Raw genomic sequence first — 21,852 nt, forward strand, 5'->3', positions numbered from 1 at the left:
CTCCTGTTCCCGCAACCCCGCATTATTTTCCACATATGCCAAAACAAGCCATACAAATAGACAAGTGTACACAAATAACTTTTTATTTTTTTGTTATTGCTATTGTCAGATGACATGATGCCCATCTGACTTGCCTGAGGTTGATTTCTTAACACTTAAATTGACCATTTTCCAGTCCAAGTTTCACATTCTTTGATGACACTGTGTGTCCATGCTTTGCTTTGCCATTCTTGTAAAGCTCCGTTGACTACAGCCTGCTCCAAATATTGGATAATTTGATGCATGAGTTGTGTGCTCATTTTTAAGTTGGATTTTCTGTTTATTGTTATCAAAAATAAATTAACTGTAAAATAAAATAATAATTATTGTTTTGTTTTTTTTGCATTCATATATCAACAATATAAAAAAAAGAAAAAAAGATATCCACATCTGATTTTTTAGACTCTTCTCTGACCACCCGCTCCTGCACACAACTCATGGATGTTCTGTCCACTCCTACCTTTAACTATGAAATTTAGTCCAACGATGCAAAAAATCTGATCGGGTCCCACGGGTGTCCCTCAGGAATGCAGACCTCTAGTATCATGGTACCAACACAGTACTTTTTTAAGGGACACACTATGGTACTGAATGGTAACCATACTCATATAATGTAGTAGTGACATAGTATTCAAAAGTCCTACAAAAATACCATGGTATTACCTAGGTACACATCCATAAAACATGGTTTTACCATGATACCATGTCAGAAACATGGTATTACCTTGGTACAGTGTCCAACATCATGGTAATGCCATGGTACTTTTCTGCAAGTGACCTATCAGAGAACAATGGTATTTCCATCAGATATAAAGACCGTACCACGGTACCAACACATTAAGGGATATACTATTGCACCTGAATGATTACCATACTCATACTGTGGTAGAGACAAGGTACTCAAATTTATTTAAAAAAAAATCCATGGTATTACCACAGTACATGTACATAAACCATGGTATAACTATGAGAGAAAAAAACAAGGTAATACTATGGTACCATGTCCAAAAACCATGGTATCACCACAATACAGTGTTCAAAAGTAATAATAATGGTACTTTTTTTGTAAGTGATTAGGGCTGAAACGATGAGTCGACGTTATTGACAACATCGATAATAAAAAATTGTGGATCAGGGACGTCGCGAGACGGATCGATTATCTGGAGTCATCGGAGAGGGAGTAAGCTGCTAATCCGCTAGCAACCAAGACTGACTTGGAAAGTGTTTGGGAAAAACTGGAGGATTTGGAAAATCGTAATCGCCGAAACGACATCCGAATTGTTGGAATTCCTGAGCATGAGTAAGGCCGAGATATGGTGAAATTCATAGAAGAGCTCTTCCCGAGTCTGCTTGACATAACAGGCCATAAACTGGAAATCGAGTGAGCTCACAGAGTCCCGACTTGCAGAGCCGAGATCATCCGATAAAGATCTTGTGTTACGTGAGGCAAGGAGTAAAGGAAGGATTTCTTGGAAAAATCACAGCATTTTCTTGCTCCCAGATTTTGTGAATTCAACAAGAGAGAAACGTGATCGATGCAAGGAATGCAAGAAACTCTTACATCAACAGAAGACCACTTTTGCATTGATATTTCTGGCCAAACTGAGAATAGATACTAAGGATGGCCACAAAATATTTACATGCCCACAGCAAGCATTGTCTTTCATAGAGACAATGGGGTGAGTAAGCCATTCGGTGTTTCTTACGTGGACCCCAAGTGAGCATGACTTGCTGAACATATGCTTGACTGTCTGAAGAAGCTGGGTGCCATTTTGTTACTTTTTGTATTGGTAAATTTGTTTTGTATAGTAACACTCCTTCAAGAAACTCTTGCATCGACGGAGGATCGCTTTTGCACTAATGTTTCAGGCCAAATTGAGAATAGATACTAAGGATGGCCACAAAATATTTACATGCCCACAACAAGCAATGTCTTCCAGAAAATCAATGGACTGATAAAATGAATGGATCATGTTGCCCCCAAGTGCAATACACTTGACCCTCCAAGGAAGCTGGGCACCTTTCTTGTTTCTTTTTGTGCTGGTTCCGCCTAGCGGCTGGAGTTTGTTTTGTGGAATAACACTCCTTCGGGACAGTTGTGGATGAATCTGCTCATTCTTTGTGCTTATGCCTCCTATTGGCTGGAGTTTGTTTTGTGGAGTATTTTTTGCAGAACATTGGAAAGATTAGGTCATCTGCTGCACTCATGATCAGCCGGCTCACCGAGCATTCGTTTGACTGCCTGAGGAAACGGAATGGAATTGTTTTTTTTTTTTTGTTTTTTTTTGTGTGCTGGTTCCGCTAGCAGCTGAAGTTGTTTTGTGGAGGACCACGCCTTCGATACAGTTTTGTGAATGAATCAACACGTTCTTTGTGTATATTCTGCCTATTGGCTGGAGTTTGTTTTATAGATTATTTTCTGTTATGTAATTCTGTCTCACACAATTTGTATAGAGACACCAGACTTGAGCAATGTGACTGCAAAGTTGTCGCGGGGACTTTCGTAGACGTACACGGACTGTTTGAGTTTAGAGGGATGGACGCCAGTTGGCGCTGTCGTGCGCGGGGTTAATGCACATGTTTTTCTTTTTTTCTGTTTGTTTGGTTCTGGGGGAAGTTCAGGATTTGATTGTTGCACTAATGGAGAATGTGGTCTTTATAATTTTATTTTTGACACACAATCTATTTTTTCTAATATGTCAAAATGTAAAATATGAGTGGATTGTCTCTCTCCATGTGGAATGTGAATGGGTTGGGGCACCCCATAAAAAGAAGGAAGGTTAATTATTTTCTTAAACGTAAGAAATATGATATAGTGTTTCCTCAAGAAACACATCTTTCCCCGCAGGAAGCTGAAAAATTTGGGAAGATATGGGGTGGACATGTTTTCTTTAGTGCTGGCTCAAGAAAGAGCAGGGGAGTCATTACATTGATAAGTAAATATCTACAATTTAAATGTCTCAAAAAGAGTAAAGATAAATTAGGAAGAGTCATTATTGTTTTAGCAGAAATTCAGGGGCAAAGGTTAATTTTGGCTAATATTTACACACCTAACGCTGATGATCAGGGCTTTTTTATAGATCTTGAAGGGATGTTGCAAGCCGCTGGCACCCCTCATGATATAATATTGGGAGGAGACTTTAATATATTGATGGATTCGGTCCTTGATCACAGTGAAGCAAAAGTATGTAAGCCCCCTAGAGCAACACTGACGCTTCACAGGATGTGTAAAAATCTTGGTCTTACAGATATTTGGAGACTTCTGAACCCATCTGGTAGGGACTATATATTTTTTCATCAGTCCATAAGATTTATTCTAGGATAGATTTCATCTGTTGTTGATTGCTTAATTGGAAACATCTTAGTCTCAGATCACGCCCTGCTGAATTTAGACGTGTTGCCACATATGGAGAAAAAGATATCATATAGTTGGCGCTTTAATGTATCCCATTTGCAAAATCCTGATTTCCAAAAAATGTTAAAGGCTGAAATTAATGTTTATATGGAGACTAACTGGTCCTCAGTATCCTCTGTGGTTATGGCTTGAGAGGCACTTAAGGCATTTCTTAGGGGTCGGATCATACAGTATGTCTCATTCATCAAAAAATCCAAAGCACAAGAACTCGTGGAGTTGGAAGAGAATATTAAAAGTACAGAGACAGAACTGGAGCACCGAATGTCATCTGATGGCCTCAGAGAATTGACCCGACTGAAATATAGATATAATACTATTTTGTTACGGAAGGTGGAGTTTTGGCTATTCAGGGCAAGACAGTCATACTTTGAGTCAGGGGGCAAAACAGGGAAGATAGATATATAAAGCGGTTTTTACCTCAGCCATTGATATTAATAATGCTTTTAAAAAATTCTATCTTGATCTTTATAGTTCCACATCTTCGTCTACTGATGAAGATATTAAAAACTTTGTGGAACCATTAGATCTCCCTAAACTGACAACTCAGCAAAAACATTATCTTGATTCTGAGACACCTTGGAGGAGCTTGATGAGGTTATTAAGGCCCTGCCAACAGCCAAGGCTTCGGGGCCAGATGGCTTTGCCGCTGAATTTTTTAGATCTTATGCTACAGAACTGGCTCCACTTTTGTTAGAAGTTTATATGGAATCATTAAAGAATGGAAAGCTTCCGCCAACCATGACACAAGCCCGGATCAGTCCGATTCTTAAAAAGGGCAAAGATCCAAGCAACTGTAAGAGTTACCGTCCAATTTCCCTGATCTAGCTAGATGGATTAAGTTACTTTATAGACACCCGGTAGCGGTAGTACAAACAAATGGATTAATTTCAGATTATTTTACTCTGGATAGGGGCACTCAGCAGGGTTGCCTCTTTCCCCATTATTGTTCTGTCTTGTGCTGGAACCATTAGCAGCCACGATAAGAAAGGAAGATGATTTTCCAGGGGTGGTGGCGGGAAGTATGGCGCATAGGCTTTTGCTTTACACAGATTATATTTTATTATTCGTCTCCGACCCCACTAGATCTATGCCTTGCCTCCACAGAATTATTAATTCCTTTTCTAAGTTCACAGGATACAGAGTCAACTGGCCTAAATCTGAAGCTTTGGCTCTGACAGCTTAAATTGTGCGAGTTAATTTTGACCCTTTAATAAAAAGGTTTGAGCGATGTGGACAGGTGGGCTTCATTACATTTATCTATGATTGGGAAGGTTAATGTTATTAAACTGAATTGTATTCCAAAATGTAACAACCTGCTACAATCTCTCCCTGTAGATGTCCCCCTCTCTTATTTCAAGCAATTTGATAGCATAGCGAAGTCCTTCATTTGGAATGGTAAGTGTCCCAGATTACATTTCAACAAGTTACATTGGCCGATTGACAAAGGTGGGCTAGGCCCACCCAAGATTTTGTTTTATTATTATGCATTCGGTCTCAGATATTTGGCACATTGATCACTTCCACCTGAAAGAGCTCCTACCTGGTTTTGTATTGAACAGGAAGTTCTTGCCCCTATTTTGCCACTGTAAAGCCTTTCTATCAAACTAACCAGAGAAGTTAAGTCACACCCCGTTATCTCGCATTTGCACACGGTATGGACAAAAGTGTCCAGAGTGTTTAATTCGGACATTTATTTAAATGTTGCCTTGAGCATACGGCTGAATCCAAAATTACATATTAATAAGTCCCATTTCTGCTGGTCAGAGTGGATTGTGAGGGAGGTTAACACGCTCGGTGACCTATATGAGAGTGGAGTGTTGAGATCTTTTGAAAACATGGTTCAACATTTTAGGATTCCCAGATCTCAGTTCTTTAGGTTTTTACAGCTGCGCCACCTGCTCTGTACTATTTTTGAGAGTAGCATAAAACCCCCTAAAGTGGCAGATACTTTGGAAGTGGTGATTAATGCTTTTGGAAAAGGCCATGAGGCATCAGTGTATTACTCCCTGCTAATTCAGTGTCTGGGGGACGGAATTTCAACCTCTCTCAAGAGATTATGGGAGAAAGATTCAAACTTGGTATTGGAGGGGGGAGTGTGAACTAGGATTCTAAAAAAACATCAAGTCTACATCTAGAGATGCAAGGTGAGTCTGATGCAATTTAAGATTCTGCATCGATTATACTGGACCCCCTCTAGATTGTATAGGCTTGGTTTAAAAGACACACCCACCTGTTGGCGATGCCAGTTGGAGGATGGAGATTTAACACATGCTTTCTGGTCTTGCTCGAGGATTCAGGAGTTTTGGTTGAGAGACCAGAATTTGTTTGCGAGGTCCTGGGCACTCAAGTTCTGTTCTGTCCCAGACTTTGTGTGTTGGGTGATGGGGCGGTTATTGATATAGCTGATGGGTATGTAAAGAGGTGGATCCTCACTGGCATGTTGATCGGGAGACTGATAATTCTGAGGGGATGGAAATCAATGAGCGCTCCCTCTTTTTATGAATGATGCACCGAATTGGGCAAGGTAGCGTTATTTGAAGAGATGTCATATAGACGGCTTGGCAGTTCGGTTGCATATGATGTTCAGGGGGAAGGACATACAATTTTATAAATTGATTCAGTGTTGTTTGTTATGTTTGTGTAATCCTGTTTTTCGAATCAATAAAAATTTTAATATCAAAATACATTAAGATACATTGTCTTAAAGCAAGTCTAAATATCTTTTATGTTGCTTCTCAAGTAATGTATCTGTTTTTAAGGATTTTTATTCATTTTAAAATGGAAAACAAGACAAAAACACTTTATAACAATAGGAGTTTTTGCAGTGAATTTCTTTACTGAATTAAACTTAACAAAAAGGTTTTTTTTTTCCTTTAATTCAGTGAATGTCATTTAGAGCTATTTTTAAAAGATGACTTTGTCCTCTTTATTGCTAGTAAGCATGTTTAATACAACCTTTTAAGTCGGGGCACAAGCTGAATAATCAGTTAAGAGCTAATGATTAATTCGTTGTAATAATCGTTAGTTGCAGCCCTATAAGTGATATTTTCGTATTACAGTATTTCCACTAGATACAATGACTGTACCATGGTATCACCACAGCACTTTTTCAAGGAGCGAGAAAACAGAAAGACATAAATAAGGCAGCAATAAAGAGCACCTCACAGTTACCGCTAAGATATACGAGTGTAATAAGAAGTGGCTGAATGCTGAAAACATTTTTACATGGAAAATGTTTACATGGACTTTCCACCATCTACATGTGTAATGTTTTTTTATCAGCCTGTGAGAACAAACAGGCAGCTGCAATTAAAGCACAGAAGATCATATGTAAACACTTGAATAGCTGTGTCTGTCTTGCTGGACAGTAAACCACCAATCCAAAATCATGGCTGCCTGCTGTTCGGCTGTCTGGCTTCTGTGACAGATGTGAAGTGAGGTGCGATAGAAGCGGCTTCAAAAGGTCTGTGTGTGCTTAAACATTTAGAAGCTCATCACAGTTAAATGAGAGGAGCCAGGGATCTGTTTTTGTGTTTGAGATGAGTTCACACAGATCACTTGGCTGGACAGGGCTGTGTGTAGGGAGCTAGACTAAACAGAGCAGTTTAATTAGTGCCATCACTCAGATGAGACATACACAGGGCGACCTTCAAACACAGACTTTGCTCTGCAGTGTGCGTCTGCATGCCATCCTGAAGAGTTAACCTGAAAAACACATTATCCATATATTTTTCCTTTTTCAGGCATTGTACTGAAGGTCAATGTGCTGTTCTATCAATGATCAGACTACTAAAAGTAGTTAGGAACATCATATCCATTTCTGCTCAAAGCTATAGTTCACCAAATTTTACTCAACTGCAAGTGTTCCAAAACAGCATTTCTTATGCAACAACAAAGAATGCAGTTTTCAAGCTTCAAAAAGGAAGGGAAAGCACTATGAAAATATCGCAATGATCATCCATCTGTCATGTGCACTTTATTTCAAGACTTCTGAAGTCATACAAATTTAGACTCCTTAAATCTCAATACGTACCTGGGATTTTATCTAGGACTAAAAAACAAGCCTCAACCAAAATATTTCAGCTCTGCCACGATAGAGCTTATTATAAAATATATTTCTGTTATGCAGTAAAACTGTGAGTCAGATAAAGTGGTGTACTCACAGATATCAGCAGCTTCATCAGAGCCATCGGGACAGTCTTTCTCTCCGTCACAGCGCCAGCCTTTGGAGATGCAGGTTACCTGGTCTTTACATACAAACTGTTTTGGGCTGCATGTCTTCGGCGCTGAAACAGAAACAAATTGAAAGTGATTCAATTTCACTATTTATGAATGACAGCAGTACAATAAATACTTAATCAGCCAGGCCAATTAACCAGCCAATATTTGCCTACTTTGAAAATAGGACTGATCAAGCAAAAAAAAAAAAAACTGTCTTTTATTTAAGGATGGTGATCATATGCAACCATTTATCATCACATAGTTGTTTGGCTCCTTTTTAAATCATAATGGTAACAGAAATCACCCAAATGGCCCTGATCAAAAGTTTACACACCCTTGAATGTTTGGCCTTGTTACAGACACACAAGGTGACACACACAGGTTTAAATGGCAATTAAAGTTTAATTTCCCACACCTGTGGCTTTTTAAATTGCAATTAGTGCCTGTGTGTAAATAGTCAATGAGTTTGTTAGCTCTCATGTGGATGCACTGAGCAAGCTAGATACTGAGCCACGGGGAGCAGAAAAGAACTGTCAAAAGACCTATGTAACAAGGTAATGGAACTTTATAAAGATGGAAAAGGATATAAAAATATATCCAAAGCCTTGAAAATGCCAGTCAGTACTGTTCAATCACTTATTAAGAAGTGGAAAATTCGGGGATCTCTTGATACCAAGCCAATGTCAGGTAGACCAAGAAAGATTTCAGCCACAACTGCCAGAAGAATTGTTCGGGATATAAAGAAAAACCCACAGGTAACCTCAGGAGAAATACAGGCTGCTCTGGAAAAAGATGGTGTGGTTGTTTCAAGGAGCACATTACGACGATACCTGAACAAAAATGAGCTGCATGGTCGAGTTGCCAGAAAGAAGCCAATGCCACAAAAAAGCCTGGTTACAATATGCCCGACAACACCTTGACACGCCTCACAGCTTCTGGCACACTGTAATTTGGAGTGACAAAGACCAAAATAGAGCTTTATGGTCACAACCATAAGCGCTATGTTTGGAGAGGGGTCAACAAGTATTGTGCTCCTTGAAACAACCACACAGTCTTTTTCCAGAGCAGCCTATATATGTATACACACACACACACACACATATACAGTTTGTGTATATATTAGGGATGTGCGCTACGACTAATTTGACTGTCGTTTAAACTGAAGTTTTATAACCGACTAGTCTAAAGAGAAACCAACCTTCAAAAAAAAAACAGTAAAAAAAAATAATAATAATTTTTATGTGACCCATTTAAAATACTTAATCTATTCCAAATCTGATGGTAAATTCCACTGAAATGGGGCATTTATCTGCGACGTGCTCACCTTGAATTATGATCATTGTATGTTAAATATAGAACATGACGCATATTCACTGAATCAACATTAGCGAATATTTAATAGACATATTTATTGAAAACAATTGAATGAATAGTGCAGGATCAATGGAACAACCATTAAAAGCCTGTTCTAAACGGAAATCACCAAGTAAAAGTTACTTAACATATTAAAACAGTCAGGACATTGTTGAAAATAATTAACAGGTAGACTAAGCCAAAGCTATGAGAGAGAAAAAAATGTGCTGAAAAGTTGCGCGTATTTCACGACGTGCAGTCGTGCATTAGCCATTGATCTAATATGACAGCTGTTCGGTAAAGAACGTTAACCAATAACAGTTACGATGTAAAAATAAATAAAATAAAAAGTAACTATAGGATAGAAAAAAATAGGCCTGTGATGTAGCCTACAATAACCCTAATGTATTCTGAACATGACGTGCACACAGAATCAAAGATAGTTTAACACGTTAAGCAGTCGGCACCTCGTTGAAAATAGCCTTCTTAATCAGCAGATTTAAAAAATTGCATACCTAGTCCAAACCAGTTATTTTCTAGGCTACTTACTCAAAAGCATAATTTTTTTGATGAGTAAAATTAACACATCGACATGGTCCGGTGAAAGACGAGATTTAACTCACCTGAGGCGTCTATCCTGCACTTGAAAAAGCCCGCTCAGCAGAAAAATAACATCCAAGCATGCACAGATGTAAAGAAGACTCAAATGTGAAAACATCCTTAGGGACTTTAAAACATTTGGAAAGCCGATTCCCGCACCACCACCGAAGTGATTTCATAACTACTTTGCTGAGTTTGCTTGTCTAGCGAGAGGACATTTTCCTGCGCGTGCCGCGAGTGAGAGAGGGAAGAAGCACGCGCAGCCTGAGGTGAAATTAAACTCTGTATCTGCTCCAGATATCCTCTTTTTTTAAATAATATTTGTATTAATAATTCTATTTAAAATATGTAACATTAATATGAATATGTAATTTAAGTGCAGCCTCTGTAAAAATATAAAACCAAACGTAAATGTGTAAAAATTATTATCAGTTTAATGGGGGGAAATATTAACCGACTAGTAATTCCAGTGTCGACTAGCAGCATCAGAACCGTTTAGTCGACTAGTCTCGCACATCCCTAGTGTGTGTATATATATATATATACACACACACATACATATATATATATATATATACACACACACGCACACACACTATATATATATATATATATATATATATATACACACACATATATATATGTATGTGTATATATATATATATATATATATATATATATATATATATATATATATATATATATATATATATATATATATATATATATATATATATGTATGTGTATATATATATATATATATAGTGTGTGCGTGTGTGTGTATATATATATATATATATATATATATATATGTATGTGTATATATATGTATGTGTATATATATATATATATATATATATATATATATATATATATATATATATATATATATATGTGTGTGTGTGTGTGTGTGTGTGTGTATATATATATATATATATATATATATATATATGTGTGTGTGTGTGTATATATATATATATATTTTATTACACACACACACATTTTTTTTAAACTTTTGAATAATTAACTATTTTGGAACTGTGTTGTTTCGCCACTTGATGTCAAATGTGAAATCTGGGTCCTGAAGTAAAACCGGTCTGAAAACCACTGCTCTAGATATTGGCATTTGCCACTAAAAATTCCACATAGGTCAACCACTAGACGGATCAGCAGTAATAAGTCAAATTATGGTTGAGGGGAAAATGTAGCTACTACACTTATGAAAAATAGCAAATACTTAATTGAACTGCAACTCTGACAAGACAAATGTAAATTTGAGAAGAAAAACCTTGTGGATGTGGTGGCAAGCTTTGCAGAAACTACCAATCCTCATGCCAAAGATAGCTGGTTTTAACACAGAAACTCTGCTGGATCATCGCATGTTCACTACTGCGTTTTATATTCCTAAAAGTTCATTCAGAAACTGTAACATTAACCAACTTGTTTCAGCATAGGTGCTTTTATGTTTGTTTATTTCCAATGCCCTGCCACAACCACTAGTTTTCTTTTGCCCTTTTTAACCTGTGAGATGTTATATTTCTCCACACGACAGAGGCCTTTTCATTACTGGTGGTGTGGTGAAGTATGCATCAGTTCATTCTAACCCTGGGGACAGCCCGGCAATCAGAGGAGTATTTTTGCTCAGTCAGTCTGATGACATTGTTGAGGTAAACCACAGAGCCGCCTAAGGACTGCTGACACTGGCTCACTCAGTCAGAAGTCAGGGATACACAGCAAAACTCAGGATTCACACGCCCGACTGCTGCTGTAATTAAACCATTCTGTTTGTCCATTCTGTCGGCCGCTGTACCCTAGTAACAGCAGCTCCCATGCCAATACCATCTGTGGGTGTGGCCCACTAGCATATAGAATTTGACCACAGTCCTTTTCAAAAGGCAATTTAAGGATGAAATTGCTAAATGTGAAAGGTTTTTGGCATTTTAAGCACAGAGCTAGAGTCCAAATAAGAATCTTGTTAGGAATGGAAATCTTAAGGAAATTAACGATTCTGGCTCTAAGTTTAGCTAACTCTCAAGGGGTCGCACACCGGACGCATCTGGCGAACGACATAGCGCATTCTAAAATTTGAAACAATTGTTTTCTATGAAGGTACGCACATTGCCGCTGCTCGCCGTCTGTCAGCGGCGCCCAGCTACGACTTCGGAGGCTGCTCAAATTTCTGCTGTGCCACGGAGTGCAACTTGCATATTTTCCAAGAAATTCGACCCAAATCATTATCAAAGGACATTGATTATTTACTCTATCATTGTTCATTCATGAAGAAGGGAAAAACTGTATGTACTGTCTGCCAACTGAACCACATCGGCGTGCCCTGCGTTTGATAACTGTGCCGTGTCATAGCTGAGACACGACATGGTGTGGTGCTTCTCGACCGCCTTTGGACCGCTATGTCCACACAAATTCGTTTTCGTTTGAAAACTCAACTGTCAGTATTCTAACAACATAGTTTTTCAAAGTAGTTTTTTTTTTTTTTTCAAAAGCCTCCGTTTTTGGTGGATGAGAAACACTGTTCAAGTGTGGATGAGAGGTTATCAAACTAAAACTGATTTAAATATTTCACATTTATGCTGAATGTACAATAGTGTAGATTATTTATAGATTACTCAATTCAGTATGATGGAATTTTATCATACAATTGCATAAATCCTAAAAATAGTCAGAAATATTTTTTGACTGCACGTTCCGTTAACGAAACCGTAAGAACTGAAAGTTGTTTGGTTCTATTTTTTTTAATTTATTTTATTGAACCTAGTGTTGTCATGATACCAAAATTTCAGTAGTCAGTACCAATACCAGTGAAATTTCATGGTTCTCGATTAGTGGTCGACCTATATGGGTTTTTTTAATGGCCGATGCCGATATCCAGAGAGCAGGGTGGCCGATAGGCCGATACAATGCTGATATATCACACAATTTAATATAGTAAATAACAAACATAAAATTGCTTAAAAAAAAAATATATATAATATATATATATATATATATATATATATATATATATATATATATATATATATATATATATATATATATATATATAAACTCTTATTTAGCATTATATTTTCTCTATTTCACACAAACTAAAAAATAATATTGTATTTTAAATGGTAGAGAGCAGTTTCTTCAGATTTCTGTTTAGTCATCAAATTTTTGTAATTCATTTGTACATGAAGAAATTGTTAATATATTAGGAAATAACAGTAAACACAGTAGTCCAGCAATCATGGATGGCATGTGCGCATTATCAATCGCATTTACTCAAAAAATACAAAATCAAACCAATTGTACATACAGTGCACAGTGAATAAGACATTTACTTATAGCACACGTGAAGCGCTTTTACCTTGGGCTGCATCCGCAAAACGTAGGCAGCTGACTTCTGCCTAATCAGTTAATGGCTTAACTGACAGCTGTTTGGAATGAATGGAACTCTTAAGGAAACTGGTCTCCGAACAGTTTGAAAAACACTTTATTTTCATCCTACCGCCTTATACAGCCTCCCGAGGCAGCATTTTCCTGGTTTTGGACGCAGCCTTGAAGTTGCACTCATGCGCTCGTGGGCATCCAGCTCGAGCAACAATCTCCTGACAGTTTAAACGGCCTTGATTGCCTGCTTAGATTGACATGGACTGACCATCATGATCTGTGAATCAGAGGAACTTTTGTTCCTGATCCTGAAGTTTTGATTCTGGCAGATGGAATATTAGATTAGAAGATATTAGATGAGCGCTCGACGGGTAGAAAACGCTGGATTTTCATATGGTTCATGAATTACATCTGTTTAAATGAGATATCTGCATATTTGCAAATGGTATATAATACAAGTTTTATTGATATTTGCCATTTATCATTAAAAAAGGAAGTTAAAGGTGACAGGGAACTGTTGAGGAGTGACTGTTAGAATACGTGCTTCAGAGGAAGATTTATGAGCTATCCACAGGATGCGGGATCTGCTGAAGTTGTGTGAGGCTGGTTTATTACATCTGTTTAAACGAACTATGCGCATATTTGCAGACGATATATGATATTAATTTTAATGATATTTGTCTAATGATAAAAAGGCATGACAGTTAAAAGTTACAGGGAACTGTTGAGGAGAGAGCGAGAAAATGAAACAGGCGAGCACTTTAACATTATGAGCTCAAACGCATCTGCCGTGGCTTTGATATGCGGACCGTTTAACCCTTTCCAGTTGGAGCGTTCAAATTTGGGAACAATTATTCCCATGGTTCCTGTCTCAATATCTTCGCCGTCCAATCACCGATTTTATTTCTGAAAACTGCCAGATACTCATGACAATATAAGCTAAAAGCACATATGGTTGGTTAAGGGGTTACTGGGCGTGAATAATAAATGTATCGTCATCGGTGTCATCCTCCATTTGCCTGAGCGGAGCCAGAGAGGATATGCTGGGAGATTACCTCCAGTGTTGGTCTTACTGCTTCAAATTGAAAACTGAGGCGATCTTTCAAGGTATGACAAGTTATTTAACATGTGTTGTCAAGATTGTCTATTGAAAGTCAAAACATTTTAGTTACGAAGCATTTATTTGTAGGAGTAACGCTAGTTAATTCTGGAAAAAATGACATGACCGTCAGTGTTCATCGGACAGACAGCTAGCCTCTATTTTTAAGCAAATTTCTGTGAAACTTGCTAAATAAACATTAGCTAGCAATACTAAGTACATTTTTAGCTAAATATCAATAACTTTTTTGGCCAATTTTGTCACTTGTGAAAAATCCGCCTGAAATAATGTGAGGCAGAGAGCAGACGCTGTTCAGACCTGCCTGGAAACTGGCCTGCTAGTTAGATAAGTTATCTAGCTTGTTGATTTTCCCTTGTAATAGGAAAAAAAAAAAAAAATGGTAGATACACTCACAGAAATATGTAATCATATTTGTAAGATTTATGTATTTAATTGCATATAAAATTTCCATTCATTTGCATTACATAGTTAAAACTGTGTAATGCAAATGAATGGAAATTTTATATGCAATTAAATTACATAAATCTTACAAACAGGCTTACATATTTCTGTGAGTGTATCTTTCTATAATTTAGCAGATAGCCTTACCCATCCATCACACAGACATGATTTTAGATTGTGTGTAGCTTCCTGTTCACAAGGAAAATGTGAGAGGGCTGTCTGCAGTTGGACATTCTGGTTAGTCTGCAAGCCTTTGGTGACTATTCAGTGTACGGATTTGTGAAGAACACACTGCTGGCTACCAATTGTGTACTTTTTTCTGTTGTAGAGATGGAAAGACTATGGCTCCCTGCTCAGCACTCTCAAGAGGAGGAGGCAGCTGACTGCTGATGAGCTTAGGTTCATAGCATAGGAGACATGGCTCATGAGGGCATGAGCACACAGGAGGAAGATCTGCTGGACCAGGAACTACTGCAGGAAGACCCGGACCATGAGGAGATGGAGGATGAGATAGAACCTGATCCCCAGCCAAGACCATCAAATAGGTATATATGAATGTGTATGTATTGTTTGTTTCCATTTCTCATATGACTGATACTCACAGTAACACTAACACTGTTACTCTTATTATTTTGGGTATGACTAGCCATTCTCGCACAGGTCCCAAGTCAGCTAGAAAGCGTAAACGCTTCCCTGACCCTGTTTCTTATCCCTTGTACTCTGACATCGATTCACAGGCACCAAAACCTCTCCCATTGAAGCCTAGCCGTCCATTCGGTATTGACTTAGGTAGCGTGCGTCAGGCTGTGCGGTCAACCTCCAATGTGATGTTGTGAGAAATTGACTTTTTCATGCTGTTTTTTTACTCAGGCTGTAGTTGTTGAGATATGCAGCTTTACAAACTGTCAGGGGTGGGAGCTCGTCCTAAACTGTCCATCATATTCCAGCTACCAAGGAGCTTGGATGGAGGTGACACCTGATGAATTTTACAAAATTCTTGGGTTGCTCATTTACATGGGGTTTTCAATTCAAGTCACTTCAGGGCTCATGGGCGAGGGGATTTATGTCGCGTGACCGCTACAAGGCTCTTTTAGCAGTTCTACATGTTGTAGACCCTACCACAGAGGATAATCAGGATCTCCTTAGGAAGCTGCATTAGCTTATGGACCACCTCAAACAAAAATGCCAGCAGCTCTTTCAGCCTAACCAAAATCTCGCAATAGATGAATGTATGGTCAAGTCTAAATCTCGGTCAGGATTTAAACAATACATGAAGGGCAAGCCTACTTGGTGGGGTTTTAAATTATGGGTAATTGCAACATCAGACTCGGGGTATACTCTCGACTTTAATGTTACACAGGTAGTCATGATGGCCGTGTCACTGACTTGGCCACCAAAGTAGTTGAATCGTTATTGCAGCCATTCAAAGACCAGGGCCACAATGTTTGGTTTGACAACTTTTACACGACCCCAGCTCTTATGGTTAAGTTGTTAGAAATGGGAATTAATGCCTGTGATTAATTTAAAGGGTTAAATGACAATGTGTTGCACACCGGTCTATTACTGTAGTAACACAATGTCACGTAACAAAAAAACGAACCATGACTGGTCGGTTACATGTCTCAGTTACTTCATATGCAAGCAGGTGATTCTCTGTGCCCTCAAGCAACAAACTGGCCATATGGGAAAATTTATCGGCCAATGCCGATTCACTTGTCCGGATAACAGTTCGCTACATGGCACAGTATGATCATTAAAGCGCAAATGCTATGATTTAGTTATATAAATATATTTGATATAGTTTGCATGTGCTGTGCGCTTCACAGTGGAGGAGTACTTTGCTCTGTCATCTCATGTAACACACATGATTCTGCTTCACACATTCACTTTAAAGCACGCAGCTCATGCAGACTAAGATTGCAGTCTTTTGCGGTTTAATAATCACACTAGGACATCACAATTTTAATTTGAATAATTGTACATACATTTTTTTTTTCCAAATATGTAAAATTTGTGTGTGAGCATTTGGAAGCAGTCATGTGTTAGTCAGACAGAGTGCTGGTATCTAATTGAGTCGGTGCTCGATACCGGTACTGCAGAAACACTGATATGGTGACATCTATTTTTATTTTAGTACCGAAGTACCGGTACTTTTGACATCACTAATGGAACCAGTTCTGAACAAGAACCCTAGATTCTTGCAGTACAAAATGTGACCGTAAAAATATGGCTATATGCTCTTTCGAATGTTTTATCAATGCTGTAGCAAACAGAACAATGACTACAATGACTGTAGTGGTGGTGTACTGTATCTCAAAGAGCAGTTCAGCAATGAAGAGGACAGCGGTAAGTATCTTATTATGATTCTCAGAAGGAATCTTCCCCTCCCTCCCTGCACACTTACCTCCCTGCACACTTGGCAGGCAGAGAGGTGTTTTGGAAAACAGAGGCAAAGGAGAAGCTGCAAGGGGGAAAGGATGTGACTGCAATCACAAGAGAGGAGGGGGGTGTGCATAGCTTCGGTCACATTTCTGTACATTTTTTAAAATGCTGAGAAAGCCAGACCATGAACCTCTCTTATCTTAACTTCTTAAACTATCTGAGTGCTGTGGTATGGTGTAAAATTATATACTAATGGACATGAGAAAGGATAACACAGAAATCCCAAAGTCTGTGTGTACTTGTTAGTTAAAAGCTACAAGTGTGGGTACTGTATACTATCTGACTATCCGTGTCATTAGTTCTGTTCTAAATCATTTTGAGCTGCCTTGCAGTCTACTTCCTACACGGTTTAGATCAGTTGTAGTTTTACTGAACAATTTTACACTGAGCTTGTCGCAATGCATTCTGATTGCCTTCTAGGTCCGTGCTGAGAAAAACAGCTTAAATCAACCTAAGCTTATTTGTTGGTCCTAGTTGGTCTCCCAGCCTAGTCAGGTGGGTCTGTTTTCTGGTTTCAGAGGGGTTCGAGCACTAGTAAGCTGGTCAGGCTGGGAGATGAACTGGCCTGCCATTTAACCCAGCTTAGACCAGCAAAACAACTTTGGCTAGGAAAGGATACATATGATCTTGCCTTAGATTTGGCCGTATTTTAGAAGGCAATGAGCCATAACACACACGAGAAGAAAAACCTTGCTTTGAGTTCTCCTTGAGGACCACACCCAGAATCCAATAAACACAACAAATGTCAACATACAAGACTTTTTATCCTTTACCAAACAGACTCACAGAACTAGGCTTTGTTCCAGAGCACCAGTTCAGCTCTCCAAGCTCCGGTCAGCAACAGAATTAGAAGGATGATAGATCCAAAGTGGAAAGTGCACATAAAAACTTTACAAGCCTCAAGTAGAACTTCAGGAGAGGAGGAGAGAGCAACAGCTTACAAAGAATGCAAAAAAGCCAGTGACGGAGACATGCAGATCCAGTTTACACCCACAATCTCAACTGGTAAATAACAATCAACAGCATTAAACGAAACCATTAGACAACAGTGGATAAAACCAATTCTGTGATGATTCAGACTGTCACTTGCTTTGCTTTCCTAGGGATTAAATCTTCCAGAAAAACTACGCTATTCTCAGCACTCAGGCAACCGACTTTGCATGAAAAACATCTAAAAATTTAATGCACATTCATACAGCAGCACCAGGTGATGCGAGTAGGATAGCCTGTGACTCTAAGGCTATGTTCAGACTGCCACTAAAAATCAGATTTTTTGCATATCCAGATTGTATCCAGATGAGTTTTGATAGTCTGGACAGCAAAAAACCAAATGAAATCTGATTTTTCCGAATCTGATTCAAACCACATCGGGAGGTGGTTTCAAATGCGATTTAAATCAGATTTTTTCAGATGCGTCTCAGTCCGGACGCTCTGGCTGCTCAAATCGGATTTCAAATTGTCTTTCTCAAAGTGTCACTCTTAACGCGTCACACAACAATGACGTCAAAAATCGGTGATGGAAATGCCGGAAGTATTCATAAGACAGCCGTGACTGCAGCACGGAACATCACAATATTTACCTGGTTCTGCACCGCGACTGGCAGGGCACTTATTTGGAGAGCAAGATGATGCACCTCCATTTTTCTTGCATCTGTATTGAAAGCATCATCATGAGGGTACACCTACGTCATTACCAAAGCAACCCATGCAGATAGGTTGGTTATGTCTGAACGCGCAAATCTGATTTGATCACTTGAAATTAGGGTTGCAAAGGGGCGGAAAATTTCTGGTAAATTTCCAGAAAATTTCCATGGGAAGTTAAGCTGGGGAATTTTGGAAATATTGGAAAAAACTTTGGGCACTTGGCTATATGCTGCTGCATCTTTGTGGCATTCTTAACATAGGTCTTTGCACAGTATTTGCAAATGTAAACAGCCTTTCCTTCTACAATGGCTGAGGTGAAATGTATCCACACATCAGATGGCACACGTGGCATTGTTCTGTAGAATAAGATTAGAAAACACTAATGCAATGCCATGCACAGATATATAAATAGTTAACAAAACAATTGGAATATTCTGGAATGGTAAAAATATTTTACAGTTGATGCTGGACAAATTAATAGAAAATAGAGGCTAGACGAACACTCCTCAATCAGCATGCGAAATCAAACTATAACCTACGTTCTTACATTGATAACAGAAAACTGGCTAGCAGAAGGCAGAAGAAACAGCATCACAGTTGAGCTAGCTAGCACCATGATAGCTAGCCTCTTAAATTGTCAATGAAATGGTGTTAGCTAGCTTACATTTAGCATATCTGATTTACTGGCTAGCTAGCTACTAGTTCAACTTTAATACCATAGATCAAATATATTTACCCTAGTAATATCATCAAAACTTACGTGACTGGATGTAGTCATTGGGCTCAAATGCAGTAGTGTGGCTTCAATAGTCCTGCTGTAGTAAGTAGCCTGCAGTAAGTAGTGTGATGTGTGAATGTGATTGAGGAATGCGCAGGTTAGAAATTCAACTGAATTTGCATTAAATCTGGTTGTTTTAATCAAAATTATGCTGCAATATGTTTTTGTTTTTTTTTGCAACTACATTTAAAGTTCCCTGTTATAGGATAACTTGCAATTTTGCAAATTTCCAGTTTATTCCATTAATTCCTGTTAATTCCCATATATTCCTGTTAATTCCCATGGAAAGTTTCCAACTTTGAAAATTCCCAGAATTTTGCAACCCTACTTGCAATTAATAGTGCGGACAGTCTGCCTGAAAAGATCCGATTTGAGAAAAAAAAATCTGATTTGCCTGCAGTCTGAACATAGTTTAATTGGAGGTTGTGGGGTCGTTAGGGGAAGCTGGCAACTTTTCCCACAAAGCTTGCATTCAAAGCACACTAATTCAGACAGAGATGTGGATTGTTTTTTCACTTGGTTATACTTCTGCGGGTGCAGTAAAGCCAAAATATACTTATATTCAATATATATTCTCTAAAAGCAAGTCTAAATATCTTATATGCTGCTTCTCAGGTGAATTCATCTTTTTTTAAAGGATTTTTAGATATTTTAAAATATTTGTATTTTTAATATTATATTTAATACGAATGTTCTCAGGTAACAATTTTTTCTTCTGCAGTATAGCTGCTAAAGAAAATGTACGTTGTTTTAAAGGAGTTTTAGATATTTATATGGAAAACTAGCCAAAAAAAAAAAAACTATTTTGTTGTAGTGTATAATGGGGCGAAGACTACCCTCTCTCACATTTCTGTTCACTTCAATCCATCTTTAACTCTCCTTTATTAATAAAGCTGCATATTGCCAATTTTCTTCACGATAAGAAATGCACAGTGACATATATTATGATTCAGTAAATCGCGAGCCATCACATTATAGTCTACTTGCATTAAGTGTGCGCGCTTGAGGGATGACTTCCGCATGTAGTTTCAGTCTCACCCCCTTAGATCGGGACATTCGCGCAACTCATAGAAGAGGCGCTGACCACACAGAGAAATGCCAGTTTCGGAGTTTGTAGTTATTTACATGATCTGCTTTCATATTATTTTAACTTTAATAAAGATATAACGCATTAAATATAACTGCATTTAAGATGTAACGCCAGGGTGTTTCCTTTAAAGACGCTCAACATGAAAGTTTTGCTTCAGCAGAGCGGCAGCTCCAGCTCCACTTATTCCACAACAAGAGTGCTTCTGTATTTACTTATTTTGTATTTTTGCATTATAATTTCCTCATATGTTGTGATCTACATCACCTGTTTGGAAAGTTTAAAGTGCATCTGGACTGTGAGCTGTTTTCTTCCTCTCCTCAGTCAGGTGCGAACTGCAGTGCTACCCTCGTGCGTTATCAGAGTTTAATGTGACCTCATGTTACGTTAAATGAGATCAAACAACTATTCAACGACAAAACATTTTGTTGACAATGCCGATAACGTCGACTAATCGTTTCAGCCCTACCCCCTACCACCCTTTTTTTCTCAAAGGCACAGCAAAACTACTGACAGGTTTTTGAAGATGCAAATCAAGGGGGGCAGTTAATCATTTCAGAGCATCTGGGTCTATGGTGGGGAATGAACAAGGCCTTTATTTGTTCCTCTGGGACTACATCCAACTGCAAACATCAGGAGCATCCCAAAAAGATGCATTGGCCAGGACTCCGCACAGTCTGCAAGCTAAGCAACCCCACATCACACTGTAGTCCCTCTAAATACCAGAAACTCGGTAAAACAAATGCTGTTTCAACAGGGCTGGGAGTCAGCCAGAAAACTAACCAACACAGAAGAAACTTCCAACTAATTTATTTCTGTTTGGTTCTTTGAACTTTGTCCTCTGCATTGCAAATTAACTGGAGCCAAGAGGGAGAGTTTTTTTAAAATCAGGCACTCTTCCTTTTGACAAATGAATTTCCATGATATTTCCCATTGTTCCCTGGATAAGGATTTTTAAAATAACAATTTTATAGAAGAAATAGAAAAAGTTTAATTCCCTATAGATATTTCATGACTTTTCAAAAATTCCATGATATTGCAGCTTTTCCATGACCATGGGGAGTCAATTTAGCCAATTAACTATTTATGTTCTCCAATGTTAATTTTCTAGGACAGATCTCATTGGTTCGTTAGTTGAGATTGGTACCCCAGAAAGATGCCAGTTTCTAATGAGGTGAAATTCCAAAAATATCAACATTTATTATTGCAATCATGCTCCTGGCTCATACCAAAACAATCCTCACAAGACACTTTGGCACACTCTTCTTCATAAAGCTAAGATTTATGAGTGTGATGGATTTTAAGAGCCTGATCTGATTGTTTAT

The 21,852-nt window shown here is 38.3% G+C and overlaps 2 protein-coding genes across 2 annotated transcripts in view; one reads left to right on the forward strand and one right to left on the reverse strand.

Annotated features, from left to right (window-relative positions):
• The window catches only part of LOC127419518 (formin-like protein 3), a 489,255-nt gene that overhangs the window by 223,654 nt on the left and 243,749 nt on the right, over positions 1-21,852 (forward strand). The gene's annotated exons all lie outside the window — the stretch shown is intronic.
• Positions 1-21,852, reverse strand: part of LOC127419517 (low-density lipoprotein receptor-related protein 1-like) — a 193,324-nt gene that overhangs the window by 150,381 nt on the left and 21,091 nt on the right. The window contains exon 2 of the mRNA XM_051660970.1: positions 7,618-7,740. Within this exon, the coding sequence (XP_051516930.1) occupies positions 7,618-7,740 (123 nt within the window). The remainder of the gene's footprint in view (positions 1-7,617; positions 7,741-21,852) is intronic.

Source organism: Myxocyprinus asiaticus, chromosome 28, assembly GCF_019703515.2.
Source record: "Myxocyprinus asiaticus isolate MX2 ecotype Aquarium Trade chromosome 28, UBuf_Myxa_2, whole genome shotgun sequence".
Lineage (NCBI taxonomy): Eukaryota > Metazoa > Chordata > Actinopteri > Cypriniformes > Catostomidae > Myxocyprinus > Myxocyprinus asiaticus.